Source organism: Papilio machaon, chromosome Z (genome assembly GCF_912999745.1).
Source record: "Papilio machaon chromosome Z, ilPapMach1.1, whole genome shotgun sequence".
Lineage (NCBI taxonomy): Eukaryota > Metazoa > Arthropoda > Insecta > Lepidoptera > Papilionidae > Papilio > Papilio machaon.
Window position 1 is genome coordinate 813,398 of NC_060016.1, and position 20,713 is coordinate 834,110.

The 20,713-nt window shown below is 32.1% G+C and overlaps 1 protein-coding gene across 1 annotated transcript in view; it reads left to right on the forward strand.

The window, feature by feature from the left end:
• LOC106715084 (protein furry-like) overlaps positions 1–9,937 on the forward strand; it is a 28,883-nt gene extending 18,946 nt beyond the window's left edge. The window contains exons 22-25 of the mRNA XM_045686084.1: positions 245–426; positions 775–885; positions 2,621–2,775; positions 9,670–9,937. Of these exons, the coding sequence (XP_045542040.1) occupies positions 245–426; positions 775–885; positions 2,621–2,775; positions 9,670–9,937 (716 nt within the window). The remainder of the gene's footprint in view (positions 1–244; positions 427–774; positions 886–2,620; positions 2,776–9,669) is intronic.
• Positions 9,938–20,713: the final 10,776 nt, after the last annotated feature.

Below are 20,713 nucleotides of genomic sequence, written 5' to 3' on the forward strand. Positions count from 1 at the left end.
ATAAGCATTTTGAATGCACTTCTAATTCTTTTCGTTGGTAGGAACCCTAAAGTATAATTCATACTGCCGCATTTTCATTTCCCATACTTAAAACTTACTCTAAGGTGGACCACTTAACGAATAATTAGCCAGATATTTCAGGTATTTCCTGTTAGAATTAAGTACACGGCTACCATAAATTGTGACTACCTATACTATTAACATAGTTTAAGGTATAATTGACTGGTGATATTAATCTGTTCAGTCGAGATGTACGGTACTCTGATGAAGAAAGAATTGTGCCGCGGTCTGTTCTCACTGTTCGCGAGCTGTTGCGGGCCGTTAGCGAAGCACCTCGGCACGCTGGTGACGCAGCCACCGGCGTCCCAGCCCCAGCCGCAGCAGGCTCACGACACAGATGATAGGCTCAATCTATCCGCACTCACGGTAACGAAATGTCCCTTTTCTGTTCATACTCTCCCCTGTCCATTAAAGCTAGAAAATATCTCTCTTTTGAGTTATGTAAGTCTTTCATGTAACAAAACTGTACATCTTATCTATATTGGCGGTAAAAACTTATTTTTAACATAAACTGCAAAATGATTTATACATTTGGTTAGTTCAGTGGACCTAGCACGAATATTTGTGACAATCGCCTTCGAGTCTTCAATTATGTCAAAATTGTATAAGAATTTTAATATTCGTGGTAGGACTATTTAAGCCTTTTAAGTCCCACTGAACTAAAATTCGATATAATATAATGTATGTTGTATGTGTAAATATAATTATTGTTAGGCGATGAGCGCGCTCGTGTGCTGCGGGCCGTGCTTCGCCCCGTCTGCGCTCGCTGAAGATGGCGCCCTCTATCCATGGCTCAGTGAAATGCTCTCTTCTACTAACGATAAGGTTTGTGAACGTTTCATTATTTATTTAACTTTTTTTTTGCTCAGAAAAATGATTAAATCTAATGAACACAGGAAATCGAACAAAGGCGGCCTTATTACTATAAACGATCTATTCCAGGCAACTCAAAAGGCAAAGAAAAGTCAGAAATATATAAAAAAACAAGAACTGTATATAATAAAAGGACTTTGTATATACTTTTAGTTAGCATTTCTTATTATAAATCAGGTGAACTGATTGCTATATGTGAAATAATATGTACACTTGTATATTGAAATAAACCATAATTGGTTACAAAACGCATATATGTATACGCATACTTTTGTAAAAAACAAATCTTCCCATAAGAAAAAACGTATTAAAGATATTTCATGTATCCCTACAACTGAAATTAAGTAAGATCAAAGGCGTTAATTGTAAAACATTATTTCTGGCATCTACTGATATTGCCTTTCGTTATAACTTAAAAGCTTTTTCAACATCTCTTATAAGAAAATGTACAATAAACATATAAAAATATCTTTTTTCGCAGAAAATGTGAATGTAAAAAACATCTCTATGAATTTTTCATACACTAATGACGTAAATTATTATTTTTTTCTTTGATGTTAGTAATATAACAATATTATTAAAAATAACGAATATGTTTTTTTTTTCTTTTAATAAACGGCAAAAGAGCTAACAGCCACCTGAATTCGTCGAATTAACTGTTATTGAGGGCTTACGCCCTAAAAATAGTTACAATACCTGCCCACATGAAAAATATTTCGAAAAATAACGTAAACGTTTAAAATCTTACTAATGTAACAAATGCGAAATTGTGGATGTTTGTTACAAGATATTTCCAGAAAGAGTAAACAGAAGAGTGAACCATAAATGGTAACTTAATATCCAGATTAATTATGTGTAATTTTATGTTAGTATAAGGTTATTGTTTTTTGGTTTAATCTTTTTTGTGTTAATAAATAAACTTTCTTTCTTTCTTTCTCTTTATCTCGATATTTGGTATACATAGATGTAGAACACGGTTTTTACGAACACATATATACCGGAGTTTCCGGGAGATAGGTTTATTCTCATATTTACTCGATAAATCTGTAATGGTACTACATATCTTATTCAAATTTGGGTACGGGTATTTTTTTTTATATCAAACGGTAGTAAAAGAGCAAACGGCCACCTGGATTCGCCGAAAGAGCGAGGCGACCGTTGCCCATAGACATCCGCAAATGCAGATGCGTTGCCTACCTTTAATCAAAGGAGAAGGGGACGTACAGAAAGAGGATATTTCTCCCTCCTGTGCGTCCCCTCTTCCGCCAAATCCACTTCCCCTTCCCATCCTTTCCTAATAAGAAGAGGGTGGGAAGGGAAAGAGGACTAAAATTAGGCCTCCGGTACCACACTCATCAGACGAAACGCGGAATTGCTTCCACAGCACGCCTGTCTTCTGTGTGGTCGTGGTGGTATAGAACCTAGTTTCAAATAACACACAGTACTACTATTCATCCTGATGTTTTTTTTTTATTCCGGCCACACAAGTCGGGAACAGAAGCTAGTAATTATTTAATTTGTTTCATAATGTTAGTATAGAGAAACTTTGTTTCATAGTTCAAACAAACGTCCATCCATCCATCTAATCTTTCGCATTTATAATATTAGTAAATTTCAAATAATCTGCTAATGTTAAACATTTTAATTGATGTACTGTTTTCTTTAATGTTTTATATTGTCCATACAGATTTACGAACTGGCTCGCGAGACAATCGTGTTGCTTTTGGAACGCAACCCCGATATTGGACCGCTATTGGACTGGACGGTAGACAAGTGCTTCACTGGAACACCGCGAGTTGCTGATGGGTGCTTTATGGCATTGGCGACTATATTTAGTGCTAGGTAAGTTGAAATCATTATAGTTAGAGAGCCCACGACCAAAATTTTTGCCTTATCGTTTTACGATGAAAACTGTATAAAATCGATAGATTTTGTGATTCTGATTGCAAAAATACTAATTTCAGAAATTTTCTACGTCACGTCTGACATGACCGCATTTTCCAAGATGTCAAAAAATTTTACCGAACCGTTTCATAGTAATCTGTCTGATTTTCAGAATGTAGTCGAACGATAAATTTTAGTTACTGAAGACACAATTTTCAGACTCCACAAGCGTCACACGTACCCAGGACACCATTTGAGAAAATTAAAAATGAGGCAAAAAAAACCTATAGCAAACTGTCTGGAAATCTTGTTTTCAAGTGAACATTGGTCAGTTGATGCGAATTAATCATTTTTCAGAAGAAAGTGTGAGCATCTTATGTGTTGAAACCATTTTGAACGTGTTGAAAAATTCTATCGATATTTTCCATAGCATTCTGTCTGAAAACTGTTCTACATCATGAAGAGTTTGCCTGGATGCAGAAAAAAATTGTATCAGACAAATTAGGTGTACTTCAGACAACTTTTCGAGTCAGAAATTATAAAAAAATCGTATTGTGGCGTATTTACATCTGTTATACAAATGAATAAGCTGCAACTCGCAAACTCACTCGAAACCATCGAACTAAAATTAAAGGACATTTTTAATAAATTGGACAAAAGGAAATTGGGATAACGTTTGAAAAATAGTGTTTATTGAAAAGTGAGCGTCGTTGAAACCGTTGCTATAGTCAGAACAGCTGATGGACGCTTGCGCTGTAGCTAGCCAGGGATAGGGACGTAGCAAGCACCGCACGTTACCGCCCGACTCCCAAACGTTCTCTTCGTTTTTGGACTTTTTGGTCTTGGCTTTTGGCTGTTGGCTTTGTCTTGGTCTTTTGCTGATTTTTTCATAAGTCTGGCAGCCATACAAAATATTTAAAAAAAATGAACCAAGCTGCTATGAGACAGGTCGGGTAAATTTTTTGACATTTTTGAAAATGCGCTTCGGCCACATGTGACGCGCAAAATGTCTGAAAACAAATTTTTTCGTAATAAAATGACCAAACCTACGAGTATGTACATTTTTACTATCGCACATATTGTGATAAAACTGTTTGCCTATTTTTTAACGTAGCAGAAATGCCCCCCCCCCCCCATAAAACTGCGATGATTCTAGCCGATGCTGCCCACTTAGCCGGGTTCAGATTCATCTACTCTAACGGTATTATACAGTTTTGGACGTAAAACGATGAGACATGGTTTTGGTCGTGAGCTCTCGTGCTATTATACTAGTATACCTTAATGTTTAACTTCGTACCAAATTATTTCACTTTCGTGAATTTTGTGTTAACACTTATTTTTGTCACTCTTTTATATAAGACCATGAAAGGAATGGAAATTTGTTAGAACACAAATATGTCTGCAGTGGTTCTATCGTTCTTCAATCATAAAATTTTAATTCTAAAACTTATAATTCAAAGTCGGATTCATCTGAGTTATTAATTTGGATTTGCTTTATCCAAGATTGAATTTGATACAAAATAGAAAGAAATCAAGATTATAAATTCGAACATTTGGACAGACATAAATTGGATGTACGTAAATGATCGTTTACGTTTGAAATGAAACATGAAATTAATAGGCAAAAATACAACTTTTTTATGATTGTCCTTGCGGACAGTTTGCTAAAACTGTGTTATTGTATAAGGTTGTTATATCGACGCCTAATGACCTATATCCCTGGTGGAGACAAACATTTGACTTGCCACTGTTTACTGATTGCCGTACTCGAAGTCGGTCAAGACTCTATCGACCATCGATCACTTTTATAATACCTACAGATGCGATCGATACAACTCTAAATGTTGATTTCCACTGCCGAAACATCTGTACCAAAATGTCAATAATTTTAATCTCTCAAACCAAGAAAAGTTGACTTAAAATAAATAATTTATAATTTATTAAGGTTACAGACAACCAGTTCTAACCTAATCACGTGTACTTTTTAGTACAAAGTAATATTGAAATTCGCAAAATATCATAAACGAGCTCCTAATATAATCCCGCGACTTAACTAAAAAAAAAAATGTGAGCCGTCATGGGACGCCTGGCAGATGTGAAACATCGTGTGTGTACAAGTAATATGCATACAAGATAATATTATTAAAATAATATATATATATATATATTACTATATTAGGTATACATATATATATGTATATATATATATATATATATATATATGTATACCTCAGTATAGCGTGGCGACCCGTCGCCACGGCAAGCGTCGCCACGCCAACAATTCGGTTTACAAGTGAGCCTATAGATGTTTCACATCAAAAAACTTAAAAATTAAACTGTTTTTTGCCAGACTATGTTCTATAACTGCCAAATTTCATTAAGATCCATTGAACCGTATTGGACATCCAATACCGTATTTATAATATTAGTACGGAGTAAGATTTATTCTTTAAATTTACGTCATCAGTCACAAAGAACTACTTGTTATCTTATTTCAGCCAAACCTCCCTCCCTCCTCTTACTACACAGTATAACATATACATAAAGACGATCTAACCGTAACTTACTGTAAAGTGTATTTACAACTAAGTTTGCGATGAAAGTGCACTTTACAAAGTAAAAACCGACAAGGTCGCGTTTTACCGCAAACTTTATACTTTAAACGTAAAACCCTACCTTTGAGTTAACGAGCTTTCTTCCATCGTTATTTTCATTTTATTTTCCACACACACTTTTTGTGCCTTTGAGCTTTAAGAATACTTTAATGTATAAACAAACGTTTTGCGACTGGCCATAGCTGATCTTGTAAACTTATTAATATCCTAAAACGATTTCACATCGAGTATCAACCCTAATGAATATTTACTTCTTGTTAATTAAGAAACCAAAAAATCCTGACATATTGCACCTTCAAATTCAAAAGATGAATACGTATTGAATATCAAATCACCCGTCAAATTCGTTTCGTAAAAAAAAAAAATTCACCCTCTTCTCAGTCGGGTTTTTATTCAGTTGTTTTCCATCTCGCGCCAATGTTGGTTATATTTTACATTTTGTAGTCCCTTACATACTCTTGGACGAAACAGAAAATATAATATGTAATAATACAAATGACATGCCAACGAAGCGCTCTGTTACCTGTAATAGGTATTTGAAATTGTTTCTATTGTCTCGATGTCGTCCTGTGTCGCTGGCCGCTTGGAAAATCACGATACAAACGTTTCATCGTTAACGAATCATTGACTCTCATAACAGTCTGGTGAAATCGATACCTTTATAACTGTAACTTTGACAACTTTTATACCACTGATACCGCTGATACTTTGATCTCGTCTTACTACTTGAGAAATTATTTAAGTTGATTGAATAACCAATTAATTTTATTTTTAACAAACAGCCAAGGAATTAAAAAAAATAAAAAGAGAGCTAATAAGCTTTGGGTAACGGAGAGTTACAATGGACTAACGTAAAATTACCATGCAAATATACTAGTACATTAATGCATATCAAAGGAACGGTCAAAGCAACCTTTAGTCGCATATTTGACTCATTCGAATAAAAATCCTTTTACTGCAACTTTGTTACACAATAAAGATTAAAAGTATATTCCCAACTCGCAGGACATGTCTGACTCTGCGTTATTTGCATGGAAGCATTATTAATATCTCGTGTAAAGCGTTCCGAATAAAAAGTTTTTGAAACTTTCTGTGAAAATAATTACAACTCACGGTCAGACCTCGCAGAGATGTACAAAACAACTATTTTAATCAGATGTCTGGTTCACTCTATGAAACATTCTTTAGCAAAGTCTTGCTTTGACTATTATAGTCAAAAGATTTTTATGTATTAGGTTATTTTATTGTATTACCTTCACATTTTCAATCTTTTATTTGTCTACATCGTCCGTGAACGTGAATAAATGTTAACCGCTGTGCAAGTCTTTACCTGTTGCGTGGGAGCCACGTGATTACGAACGAAAATTATCGAAATGCCCTTTTGTTTTAAATAATCAAAAAAAAAAATCAGCTATTAATATGGTAAAACACAATGTGAAAAATTCTAAGCAAAAATAAGTAGTAAAATTTTGATGCAGCTTGTATTTAGAAACGGATTTCGCTGCGTTATTGAATCAATGTGCTAGCCGGCCGCAAATTTCATAAGGTCGTAGAAGCGTACTCGTGTTACAGTCTAGTCCAGTGATTCTCAACTACTGTGCCGCGGCACTTTTGTGTGCCGCCAAATTTCAAAAGTGTGCCGCCAAATTTTGCAAATATATAATAATGTTAATATTATTAAATTATATCATTTAAAAAAATATATTTTTAACATGAATATATATTTAAATCCACAAAAAAAAAACATATTTTGTTATTTGCTTTAACGCAGTATTTCTTAGTGCCAAATTATGATGAAGCGGCGTGCATAGCAATAGGAATATGTCTCAAGTCGCCGCACACTTTTCTTTGTGTGCCGCCAAATTTTGAAATCGTTAAATATGTGCCATAACCAAAAAAAGGTTGAGAATCACTGGTCTAGTTATTAATGCAAACTCGATAACATGCATCGCGCCGTTGATCGAATCACGATGGCTCGTTTTTAACACTTTTTGCAGTCTGTACCTCCCTTCTCGATGAAACTGTAAACGAGTTAACATCGCGCTCATGGCCCGTGGCGAATATTTTCCATGTCAGCTTTTAGATAAATAAGCTCATAACTTACAGACTTATTTATAATCTATAAACTATCAGCTTTAACCCACAACGTCGTCCGCGCAGAATTAGAAAAAGAAAAACTTAATTAGTAGCTTAGGTGTTTTTCCAGACAGTGTTCTATACATCTTTGCCAAATTTCAGCGAGATCTATGCAGCTGTTCTGGAGTTCAAACATTCGCATTTATAATATTAGTAAGATGCCTGTATATGAACACGTACGAATGCAATTCGCCTGTGCGGGAGGCTTACTCGAATTTGCCGATGACTTGTACAGTCGAACTTGGATAAGCGAGAAACCACTGTCCTGTTGGACACCTCCTTAAGCGAGAAATTCGGGTTAGAGAGAAACATCTCCAAGCAATACAATTATAGCGGTCCCTTGCACTCCCGGTTATCCAGGTTGGGCTGTATTTGTTAGATGTCGTATATGTATTTTAGTAACGACCCGATCGCTTAAGGTAAGGAGGTGTGTTTATATTGATATTTCCCGAGGAGCGCCTTACCAATCTGCTAAGTGATAGTCACCTATATCCGGTAACTGAGTAGTATTTAGTTTTTCGGTGTCCATAAATCGATCGCGTCAATATGTGACGATATACATCTATACTAATATTATACAGAGGAATGATTTGTATTTTTGTATGAAATAATTAAACTCAAAAACTAATTAACCGATTTCAAACGTAACATTATCACTGAGAATTACTAGAATACTACTGAATTACTAGATTATTCTATTCGGCGCGGACGAAGTCGCGGGCAATAGTATCTTCTGTAATTACTTAAATGTTATTAAGGGCAATTTATTTTAAGAACTGAATTTATTTTAATTTATTTTAGGAACTGATATGCAAGAATACAAGCATGTTGTTAAAGAAAAAATTAGCGTTAATTTAATTATTTCTATGTTTTAACAAAAAGAAAAGTGTCTTGTTTTCCTGTACATTTACACATACAACATATTAAATATTTTGTCACATAGTATTTGTGCCTATGTTGGTATTGTCCTACCTTACTTTATCAAAGTTAATATTATTTTATATTTATGAGTTTAATAGACTCTGAAATAATATCAAATATTATATTTGACTGACATTACTGTCAGACGATAAATTAATTTGTTTTGTACGATAAGAATAACATTATATATGAGACATTGTTTGTGTTACTACGTATTTGATACAAAAATTGAATTATTATATCACTTACGAATACTTTTATGAGTTTATTTAATAATGATATAAGGCAAAGGAAAAAATTCTTTTTAAAGTCTTTGAATTTGAAGAGTAACAAGATAAGACTATGTTATAAAGTAGTGCCGCGATGTGAGTAAAGGACGTCGCTAAAAGCTTACATTGATCAAATTAGGGACCTTATAAAACAGACAATGTAAATGATTTAATTCACTGATTAAAAACGAATAGCGAAAGGTATGTATTAAAAATGTAACGAAATCGTAGTACCACAGAACAGAGCTAACGAAATCAATTTTATAGAATATTCGCTCTATGTCTGCATTAAACTAGTAATTGAATTAAAACTGAATACGCAGTGAATGCGGTGTTACAAACGAGCCTCTGTTGTTGACATTTTTTCCATTTAAATTTCACTGAAATGTTCATAAAGTATCAAATTGAAACTTTAACGGAATTCAGATTTTTTTTTTCGATATATTAAAATGATTTTCAGCAACTTTGAGTCTGTGCAGATATTTTCAGTTCTCGAAATGAACACTTTGTAGTTTTCATGATACCTATATATGATAGATAATATACATATTTGTGGCTCCTACGACCAATTTGAAAACAATAAGAAGTAACTATCGCAATACGGTACTCGATTAAAGTTAGAGCGAGTTTTCATTTGTATTTGTGCAAAAATGGAAAATTTAATATGCATTACATTGAATTTTTTCTCTGATGGTATTTTTCCTTTTGCAGGATTAGGTTTGTGAAAGTTGTTGCAAGTAAATAATTACGCTTTCATTCCACTTTGATAAAGAAATAAAATGGCCATATTTCAGTTTTTAGTAATTAAATTGAAGAAATAGAAAATATTTAATCTCTCAAACTCTCTGGATTAAGTTCGTGAGTGGTGTGTCTGTGTGTGTGTATGTTTAATAGATTTTATTGTTCGTCAGAGAATACCCTTGCGACCACTACACGGCCATCATCAACGTGACGTTAATGTGCACCGGTTGTCCGCGGGCGCCGGTTCACGAGAGCGCATTGCAACTGCTGCAGCTCCTCGACAAGCGGTTCTTTGGCAGCGTGAGTCCCATGGCGACGGAGGACGACGGTGAGTGCCCCCCGACATCTCGCCTACAGCGACTTCTGTACAATAATAACTATCGAGATGCAACTCATTCAGGACAAACATCAGACATGTGTTTTCATTCACTCAATTGATTCGATGAATATTTTTATTTATAAAAATTTATCGCTATTTCCCTTGGTCATCGTATCACGCAACTGATGGAACAATTTTGTTAATTCTTTGTTGTGTTTATTATTGCTCAGAGGTGGTTTTGATGGAAAAAAATTAGAAAATGAGGAACATTGAATTTAGTATCATAGGACAATGTCTGTCGGGTCAGCTAGCACTGTAAATTATTATATTAGTTTAATTTGTTTTGAACATATTTTAAGTCAAAAAAATTGTAGCTGATAGAAACTATGGTTGCTATAGCCTTCTTTTTATAATCTTTCTAATTTTCAATTATGTCTTCAGTTTTTGTCTTAATAAAAAGTCAAATTAAAGGATTATAATTTTCGTCATATAAATTTTCGAAACGACAAGTTTTCAGGACAAGCTCTCGAAAGTTTCAACCATATGGGAAAATAGGCCGCATATGCCTTTTTATTACTATTTGTAAAATTTGTATTTTGTTTAATAAACTAAGAGGTAACTTTTAACACAAGAAAGTAAAAATCATAAATTTGTTACTTTAGTCCTTATACTTAGGACCCATTGTTATATTACTTGCAAAAACATAAACAGGCAAATGATAATATTATCGGACGATTGAATGAAAACATTTGTTACTTTGTCTTTGTCAAAGATTATTAGTCGTCGTATAACATTTTATTCATTGTAATGGTAGATTGAACTCCACTGCAGTGACATTTGGATTAATCCATAGTGCGATCCCATTCATTCTCTTTAATAGAGTAGAGATAAAATGTTTATTAATACAAGTATAACAGTAGCCAAACTTTATGATAACATACAAACATATATAATATTAATTTTAAGATAGTCATTCATTGTAACATTGTTTAGTAAGAAATTGTATTATTTAGTGTCATAAATAGGCTGATTGGCTTGAGCCTTTACTTTGTTTTATATAATGTAATACTGTTTTATGGTAAAATCAAAGTCATCAGAATTTGCCTCAAGCCTGCAAACGATGTAACTATCGAGGTATGTATGTAAGTGCTTCAAAACAAATCCAGCTGGAACTATAACTACAGCAACAAAAATAACTCACTCACTAACATAGTGTTATTTATCATTTAAACATATGAAGAAACGTCATTCGTCATCCAGTTTCAATCAACTCTGTGTCAGTCTTAATTAAGTTAAAAGGCATATACAAAAACTTTTATATTTTTATTTTTTATTTCTATGAACGCGTGATAATAGAGTGATCGTGGCGATTTACGCTGTTCCCCGAAGTTATATTAACTTACTGATTTGCAGCACCTCAAAATTAAAACCGACCCTCAATATCCTTTTGTAATCCCATTATGAATATGTCTTATATTGATAATAGCTGTCGCCCGCGACTCCGTCCTTGCGGGATGGAATAAAACCTGTGTGTTCTTCCAGACTATGCTCTATATCTGTGCCAAATTTCAGCGAGTTCTGTTGAGCCGTATTTTAATATTTTCAAACAAACATCCATCCATCCATCTAAAAATTCGCATTTATATTATTGGTAGTGTAACTTAATCTCTGTTGTGAAATGTGCAGAAATTTCAATTACAAATAAACTCCAATCGTTATAAAATAAATTTGAAATCCTGGAACGTCTGTGTTGACTATACAACATATATGCGGTTTGCACTCGGACCCTATTTATTTAAACGTACCGTAATATGACTGCACTTTATTTACACAGCTTTCAAATGATTTCATTTAAAACTTATATAAAATGTGGTACATAACACAAATACAACTTCTCTCATTTCGTCTGCTCTTTATTTTGAGCTGTACGCAAGAAATATTAATTATATGGAATATTACTAATTTCTATCTGAACTATGGTAAAATTATAGAACTCGCTACATTGATTCAAGTATCTGAAACTTTATTGCTTTAGTTTAATAACAATTTCAATATCTATAAATTCATCAAACCTAAATGCCAAAATACAAACCGCACAAACAAAAACAAAGAAAATACAAAATTTAATTATTTTTTCTCATTATTAAAACAGACCAACAATATATTGTTAACACGATAGTTAATTACAGCGACTGAATTTAGCTATATCCTTATAAAAATTACAAGCCTGTCATGTCAACGTAATGATCACTAACATATATTTCAATATAAAAAATAGTCAAAGTTTGTGTCTATACCTACACATGGGATTCGACAAGCGTCAAAAATATACATATATATAAAATGAACGCACACAAAATGTTCGGTGAAAATCCCCTACGCTTCACACGAGATTGGCTTTGAATGAATTTAAAATTCGCTATTGGATTTATATATCACACAGATTTCACTAGTCATATGAAGTTCGAGATGAATCATATTAATATGTGGCACGTGACATAACTACATTAGGTATACACTGACAGTATCTATGTAACAATCGATTCTAATTAACGCGCAGGTGTCCTAATTGAAATACGATTGGGAACAATGTGCTTAATATAATATCTAGAGATTGCTTCACATGTAATGTACGCTTGCTCTATTATAATCAAAAGTCAATTTCTAGCTATTAATGATGTTAGTGTACATAATGTCGAATATAATTATCACGAATTACATTATATGAAAAATTACACGTACATATTATTAATTACTTTGATACACTTTTGTGTTGACCATACTCAATTAATGTACAATAGTAAGTCATAATTTATATGTTAAGTTGTATTTAAGGTTTTAGATATATAAAAGTACAATAATTGTGAATAAAATATAATTTTCTAAAATATATTTGAATATTTAGTTTATTTAATTAAAGGATTAACCCCCTGTCGATGTAGATAAAGAGGTGCGCTAAGAATTGCGCGTCATCTTTATTAAATAAAGCTAATCACAGCAGACGACAAATTCCGAGTGCACTTTAGTTTGTTGTAAACGTGAGCTACTATATTCCACTGGCGGTACATTCCACCAAGTGTCTTTCTAAATGCTCGTTCATATCTAACTCGTGGACGGGAGCGCGGTCGCGGTCGAGAAACACTAACTAGCCTAACTAGCGGTGGATCTCGCGATTTAGTCGCAACGTCAAGTAAGTTTAATCGGTTTAAACAGGTTGATCGCGCCCGCGCCCCGATCCCCAGTTAGATATAAAGAAGAACTCATCCTCTATATAAAAAAAGGAAATATAAGTTTTTGAATGATCATCGACCGTGAAAATGAACTGTAAATAAGACTACAAATAATTAAATTAGCCCTAATTCTCTTGTCCACTTTAAAAGCAAAAGTTTATCTCTTGAATTCAATTTATTATGTTCTAGACATTTTACTATCCAATCTTGCAATTTTATTTTATTACGACAAACACGTAACAATGTCGTCGTAGACATTCGTAGTTCGTAGACACACGTAGACAGTCGTAGGCAACGGCAGTGTCGTGCTATTTTAGATTCTTACCAGTTTTAAAGGGACAATTTTAGTTCACAAAACACGATGAATCAAATTAAGAATTTATTTCAGGGGCACTCAGCAAGACATTATCTTAGTACAAGTGCTCGGTTATACTGCTTTATCGTGCATCAAAATGAATTGTCGCTGCCCCGGCTTTAAGGATAATAACATAACCCTCAATCAATACCCCCTAAATAGAGCAACACATTTGCAATATGGTCATTTCACCTTTCACCTTTTTGCTTCTTTCACAAACAACTTCATAATTACTAAAATAATAATGGTCATAAGTACCATTAAACAGAAGACTAACGTATACTTACCGAAAGATATTGTCGTCATGTTCGGACTAAGGTAGTGAAAATACAGTGACGATTTAAAACACATATTCAATTTTGGAAATTTAATATAACCATAAAATAATTTCCACAAACAATAGTGAACCAGTAACAAATTTGACCTGTACAAAAGTATATTACCAAAAAGTATTTAATTATAATTTCTCACAGTAATAGTGTAATACATAAAGTATATAAAATTTATACATAGTCAAATCATTTTTAAACTTACAAAAAAAAAAAAATTATTACAAAACTTATAATAAAATAAGTCGACTTCTTACCAAAAAGTACGGAGGTATGTTAAATAATATACATTCTATTTCCAAAATTGATTTTTAAATTTTTCAACATCAATATTTAAATAGACTGAGCTAATGGATTATTACGATAATATGATTGCAACACAAGCTGGTTAATCAAATAAAAATGATGATGATCTCATCAATAATGGACAAGGATATGTGACTCAATGAAGGCATAAGTAAAAAAAGTGTCAGAAGGTTATTTTCATACTGTAGGTGTCAAGTCATGTTTTTCTTTTTTGTTATTTTCTAAGACCTTGTAAGTTTAAGATACTTTTAGACAGAACTAACCGCTAGAATAGTGTCTCTGTCATCGTGACATATATCCTTGTTTGATTATAAGTAAGGAGCATCACCATTTCTTTTTGACACCACAAAAGAATACATATCGCGTATCTATAAACGCGTAGCAAAGTATAATGATATTATATATTTATTTAATTCTTGTAAGATTTTTAATGGAAAGAAATTGTATTTCGTAAAAGTGGGTTTAAATAAATTTGATTTAAGAAAAATCTACTGGAAATAGTAAAAAGAATTAAAGAAATCTATTTTGTTATTAATATATGGACTAACTGAAATGTACAGTATATCGAGAACAAGTTTTACGTAAAAAAAATTAAACCTTTTAGCATAATATGATTGTATAAATCACAATTTACAAAATTAATTAATCTAGTCGAGATAAAATACGAAATGTAAGTTTACACCGTATCGACTTTAAAAATATCATGTGGAACAGAATAATATCAATTATAAATTCAAGCTTATTATAGATTTCTATTAAATGGATTTCTTGTTAAATTTTAGTTAAATTTACATCGAAAATATTTTGTAATTTTGAAATATAAATCAAAGAGTTTCCACTGCTGTGACACATGTATTGACACCTATTGTTGTCGCTGTTTTTTCAAAGAGAATATGAGAGATAACAATATATGTCGATATAACTGTCACTGTAGTGGAAACTTAACATTATAAAATATTTACACACTTTTTCATTCAAGGACGGTCAATAAATAGACGGCTAATAGATGGTTTAAGCAAATTCAATCTGTACAGCGCAGTATAATTTTGTCCACAGAGAATTGAAAAATATGTCTTGACATGCCATTAACTTTATTACGTACAGGAATATCATGATAGGCTTAGAAACAAACATAACTGAATAATATTGCCGTAGGCTTTCATTGTGGTCTCAATTTTTTCATGGGAAGAAGGTATGGTTATATATGAGAGTTTCGGAACAGTGTTGGAGTGATGTGTAACTCGAACTGTCGTCTAAAATGATCAGCGGAAAACCGCGTAGTACGCGTCTTACTTAATTATTATCGGTCTTTTCAAAGTAAATGAGAAGGATAGCAATATTGTTGTAATACAGGTGTTATGACAGTGGAGACACACTCTTATATCTATTACAAAATTTAAAGCGACATTTTAAGTAACTGACTAGAATGTTGACCACTACAAAATTAGATAACATTTCACTCATGACTTCTATAAAGGCCAGCAGTAATGTTTCTACAAATATTGTAATTATTTTTGTTACGGTCTGTAGAACTATTTTCTAATGTCGCTTACATTGAAGAATTTTCAATATACTTAAAGACATACTAACTCCAAAATCCACAATTACATCATGGCCAATTTTATTTGTTTGGAATACAAAGAAATGCCATGAATTCCATTATTACTACATCACTTACTTTAAAATTTAAACCGATTTCTTTTACGAACGAAGAAATTAAATATGTCATAAGAATGTATACATGCAACGCCTGAAAAAGGCTTAAATGTCTAAAAGTGCATAATAATTATAAAGATAATATATGAAGTAATATGATACTTATTCTAAGAATACACATTATATAGTCTGACCATGAATATAAAAAACCTCGTCATGTTGTGGAAATATGTAGACCTAATTTCTTTGTGTACATTAATAAGGTATGTAATAAAAAAGCCGATTTAAGCGCCCCCAGGCAAGGATTTTTATATTCTTGGTTAGGCAGTACGCCAATTATTGTTCACTTAAGCTAATATTGGATATTGAGAAATACCTACAAATAATGACACTTAGATAATATCATAGGAAATACGAATACTCGATTAAGTTATTGAATACACTAAAATACCTGATAAGCTAATTGATATAATTAATTAATGTGTTAAAGATAACTTAATTTGTAAAATCTCGTTTTCATATGCAAACATAATTCAAGTCCTTGGATGTATAAATCAACTATAAATGAGTTTTCATTTCATATAAAAAATTAAAAAAGTATAAATGAAAATAACTTAAGGAAAGGTTACCAAATATTGTGTACATTTTAAAAATTGAGTGGATTATTTGTAAAAATTTATACATATTTACAGTCCTTCCATACAGTGTGAAACAAAGGTTGCAGCGTTGTTTTTTTACTGTCGATGATATTAGTGGAAGGCAACACGACTAATGTGTTGAGACAGCAGAAATATACCTTACAACTTCGTTCAGTGATTTCTGAATGAAAATAGAGTCTATTGATATTAAAACACTGAGCTGCTAACCACAAGTTAATCACTACACGATATAAACTTAGATAATCCGCGGCATCGACTGTGTGGCATTTCCCGCACGTCTCCAACAATATACTAAGTTAATTAATTACTAATAAAGCGTCTTTGATTCATATTTTGAATAATTACAATAGACTTATAGTTTCTTAAGTTAATTGAGTAAATATGTTACATTACTATATGTATATTATTACTTATTGTTCTCATCACGTATTTACACAAAGCAAACAATACACTGTATATATGAAGCAAATTCAACAAAGACTATTTATGTACAATTAAGATCTGATTCAAACATGCATTGCCATAATTTACTGCGCCAAAACTAAGAAAATATACCTTCATATATCTCTACTATTCTGCGCTTCGAACTAGATGTGCATAGAATTTTGGCACGAATATTTGTCACTATAAGTTAAACTACTATTTTGTACTGTTGATGCTCGGTTTTCCGATGTTATATTTACAAAATCTTATCACTTATCCCAATTATATCAAGTATTTAGTTATATTTTTTAAAAGAAATATCAGACCACGGTCATGGTTTAGATGTATAGGTAGATTCTGATAAAAATGATTATTTGGCGCAGTCGTGGCACAATTCGCTCACATTTCTACACTCATTTAGTTACGGCTACTCTTAATATTACCTTAAAAGTAAATCTATTGCTATCTCAACATTTCCTGGGAGAGTGAAATTAATGAAAATATGTTTTTTCTACGATTGTTTTGGCAACGGAAACTGATGGTTTATTAGTTTGTCAACAATCGGGTCGGTTGTTCGGAAGTTTACCGTCTAGGAAGTCGTTGACCAAAATTACCAATCACTTTGGAACCATAAATTTTTCTTCTCAATCACTTCTCACTGAATCTAGATTATTTATATGACTATTGGCTAAAAACTTTGAGAAAAAAAAGCTTAACGGCTATGTAGATATGATATAAACTTAAATTAGATTATTACTTATATCATACACTAAATCATTAAGGCACTGGGAATGCGACTATTGTAAAATATTTATATGTATGTTATCATTAAAAAATTAACCCTTGTCTATGAGTACGTTATATATTTAAGTAAGCGAATGGTTTATAGAGGTTACAATGGTATGGTACAATTTATGTTGAAGTCGTTATTTTTATTGTCAAATGAAAATAAAATTGAAATGAATCGATATTCGACTTCTTAATTTTGGCATAATCTGTTTCTTTCTAATAAATGGCCCAAAAATGTCCCAAATCACGCATACTGACAACCTTATTGACTTTTATAGTACAATGTGACCTCTTTTGTCAAATTTCCGGATAAACGCCGGTTTTTGGCATAAAGCTAATGAAGAATTTCTCGGTTTTTTTTTGTCGAAATATTTGACTTATAGAAAGTTGTAATTTAGAGAATCAAGACTGATTGAAAAAAACGTACAATTTTTCTTTTTACTTTTGTCTATTACTTATGTTCGAATCATAGAGGTTCTATTGTATGAATCTTGATATTGTCACTAATAATAATAATAGTGACATAATTATTGCATTTGGTCGGTTCCCAGTACAACGCCATACCTTTACCACTTGTTGGATTCTAGATCCAATAAGTTCATTTTCGAATTAAGTTAAAACTATAACGTACGTACTTAAAACATATTACCGTGAGTTCCCAATGTCGTGATACATCTGTTTTCTTTGTTTTTTTTTCGAGAATGATATTAATGATAGAATGTTATTAAACATGTATTTGGACAGTGAAAACCCACGGTAAGGATATTATTACATTACTGAATATACTTAATATTGTAGCGGAATTATTAAATGTTTAAACTATTTGATTACAATACTCCTATTTAAAGTTAAGATTTCATTTAAATTAATAAATCTTTGATTTTGACTATTTACAATTTACAGAGGATTAGATTTTGTGAATATTTTTGAATTTACGATGCAGTATATTAAGTTCATTTATTAATATTCCTCTAAAATTTAAATGTCCAAAGTTTCTCTTAATATAAAATATGCTACAGTTTATTTGTACAGCTAAAAATGGAAATTATTAACTTCTAACTTCGGATCAATAATTTAAATCAATCATAATAATTGAAATCTGCCACAAAATATAGTAAGAACCAAAGCAACTCTCTTAAAATGGCAAATAAAATAAGAATTATTATTTTGGATAATTACAATAACTTTTACAGTAACAAATAAAAGTGAAAAGGCCCCTTATATATGGTGTGCTATTTTATGTTCGTATGAAAGAGTGCAAAAGCGAAGAGAGAATTTGCTAGTTGAAGCGTCACCATCATTTTAGAATCGACTCCTTCGAAGTTCTACCGTTTTTGTACTGAGGTTAAAATGGTTCATCAGTATCTGTACATTATCTGCCTTACTCTATTATATTTAAATACTTTAACTTAATTAATTAACTTTAAAATTTAAATGAATCATAAGATTTCACGCGACTCAATTTTGTTGTATATATACTAATTGTCGACCAAACACCCTCCCACTTTCATACTGTTGTTATGTATTCTAAGTTATTTACATGTAACCAGTTTAATACTGTTTAATTCGAATCGCACCATATTCAACCCATCGACATTAGCACATAATATGTACAGCCCTTAATAATATATATACTAACTTCTGGTCTTAACACTAGTATAGCCTGACCAGGTTTATAGAAATCCTCGCCAATTTTTTTTGCAATGGTTATATAGAAAGGTATGATTTTTTTGGGCCCACGCAGTATGGTGTATAATAATCAAATATATATATTAAAAAAAATTACAGTAATTTTCTTTTTGTAAAGTCTAATGTTAATTAATATGCTTAGATATGGCTGATAACTCAATATGGGGAATAAACCAACCAATATTATGTACAAAAAAAAACTCATTAATAAAAATGTTTGCCATCACATTGCCGTTGTGGACTGTCGCACAGTTGTCAAAGAGTATTATTATGATTTCATTATAATTTTTGAGTTTTTGAATTCCAATGCAAAAAATCTGTTCGTAGCTGCAGAGAAAAAATTGTAATTTATTGGAGATTTTTTTTTTAAATTTACATTATTTTATTTTTAAGTGACTTTATTTAGACGTATTGGCGTAGAGGTTGAGTGTTGCCATATCAAAAGGTTTAAAGATTTTGACGCGCATAACAGATTTACTACTTTCCCGGTCAGGCTAACATTTTAGAGGCTACGATATTTTAATTCCTATTAGTTTATGGACCATTTGGATGTATTAAATTGTGGTCTATAAAACTAATAACAGCACGTGATGAGCGCATACATTATACATAGTAATAATAAAATTTATAATTGTAGGGCCATTTGCCTCCTTTCCCTTAACTAAATCACAAAGATGCTTTTCGAATAATGTACACTTTATTCATAACTAGATATCCATTGCCGAAACACATGTTGTGTTGTGAAAAATGTTGTCATTCTCTTGAACAGAAACTTTACCAGTAATATGTTAAATGTAAGTATTTTGGTTGTACTATAAATTTAAAACCTACTTTAATTTACCTTAAAGTCTATCTTATCTCGAAGTTAATTTAAGTTTCAAAGGTACTGGTAGCGCTACAGATACGATGTATCTGTTTATATTTACAAATTAACAAATATTAATTATTAATTGATATATTTACATTTTACGAGAAGTAGAAAAATTGAGAAGTAATAGGTTAGCGTGGTATGGGCATGTTATGAGGAGGAAAGAATCGCATGTGGCTAGGAGAACGTTAAGTATGACTGTGGATGTACACCGGAAGAAGTAGGCCTAGGAAGAGATGGATGAATTGCGTGAAAGGAGACATGATGGAAACCTAGTGCGCCAACCCTACGTAAGTGGGTAAAGGACAGGAAGATGATGATAAATATTTACATTTTACCTTTCAGACTTGATCTTACTTCTTACATTCCTTAACTGTTCATACATGAGATGTTAACATTATTCTTTAGTTGAATGCAGACTATAAGTCAACTTCAAACACTTTTGGTACTTTACTAACGAAAATACTTTAGCCTTTTTTAATACTAATTAATTATTTACATTTTATACAAACTTACTGGCTAAAAGATAGAGGAAGAGCGAACAAAGTATGAATGGATTGCGTGAAAGGGGATATGTTAAGAAGGGAGCGG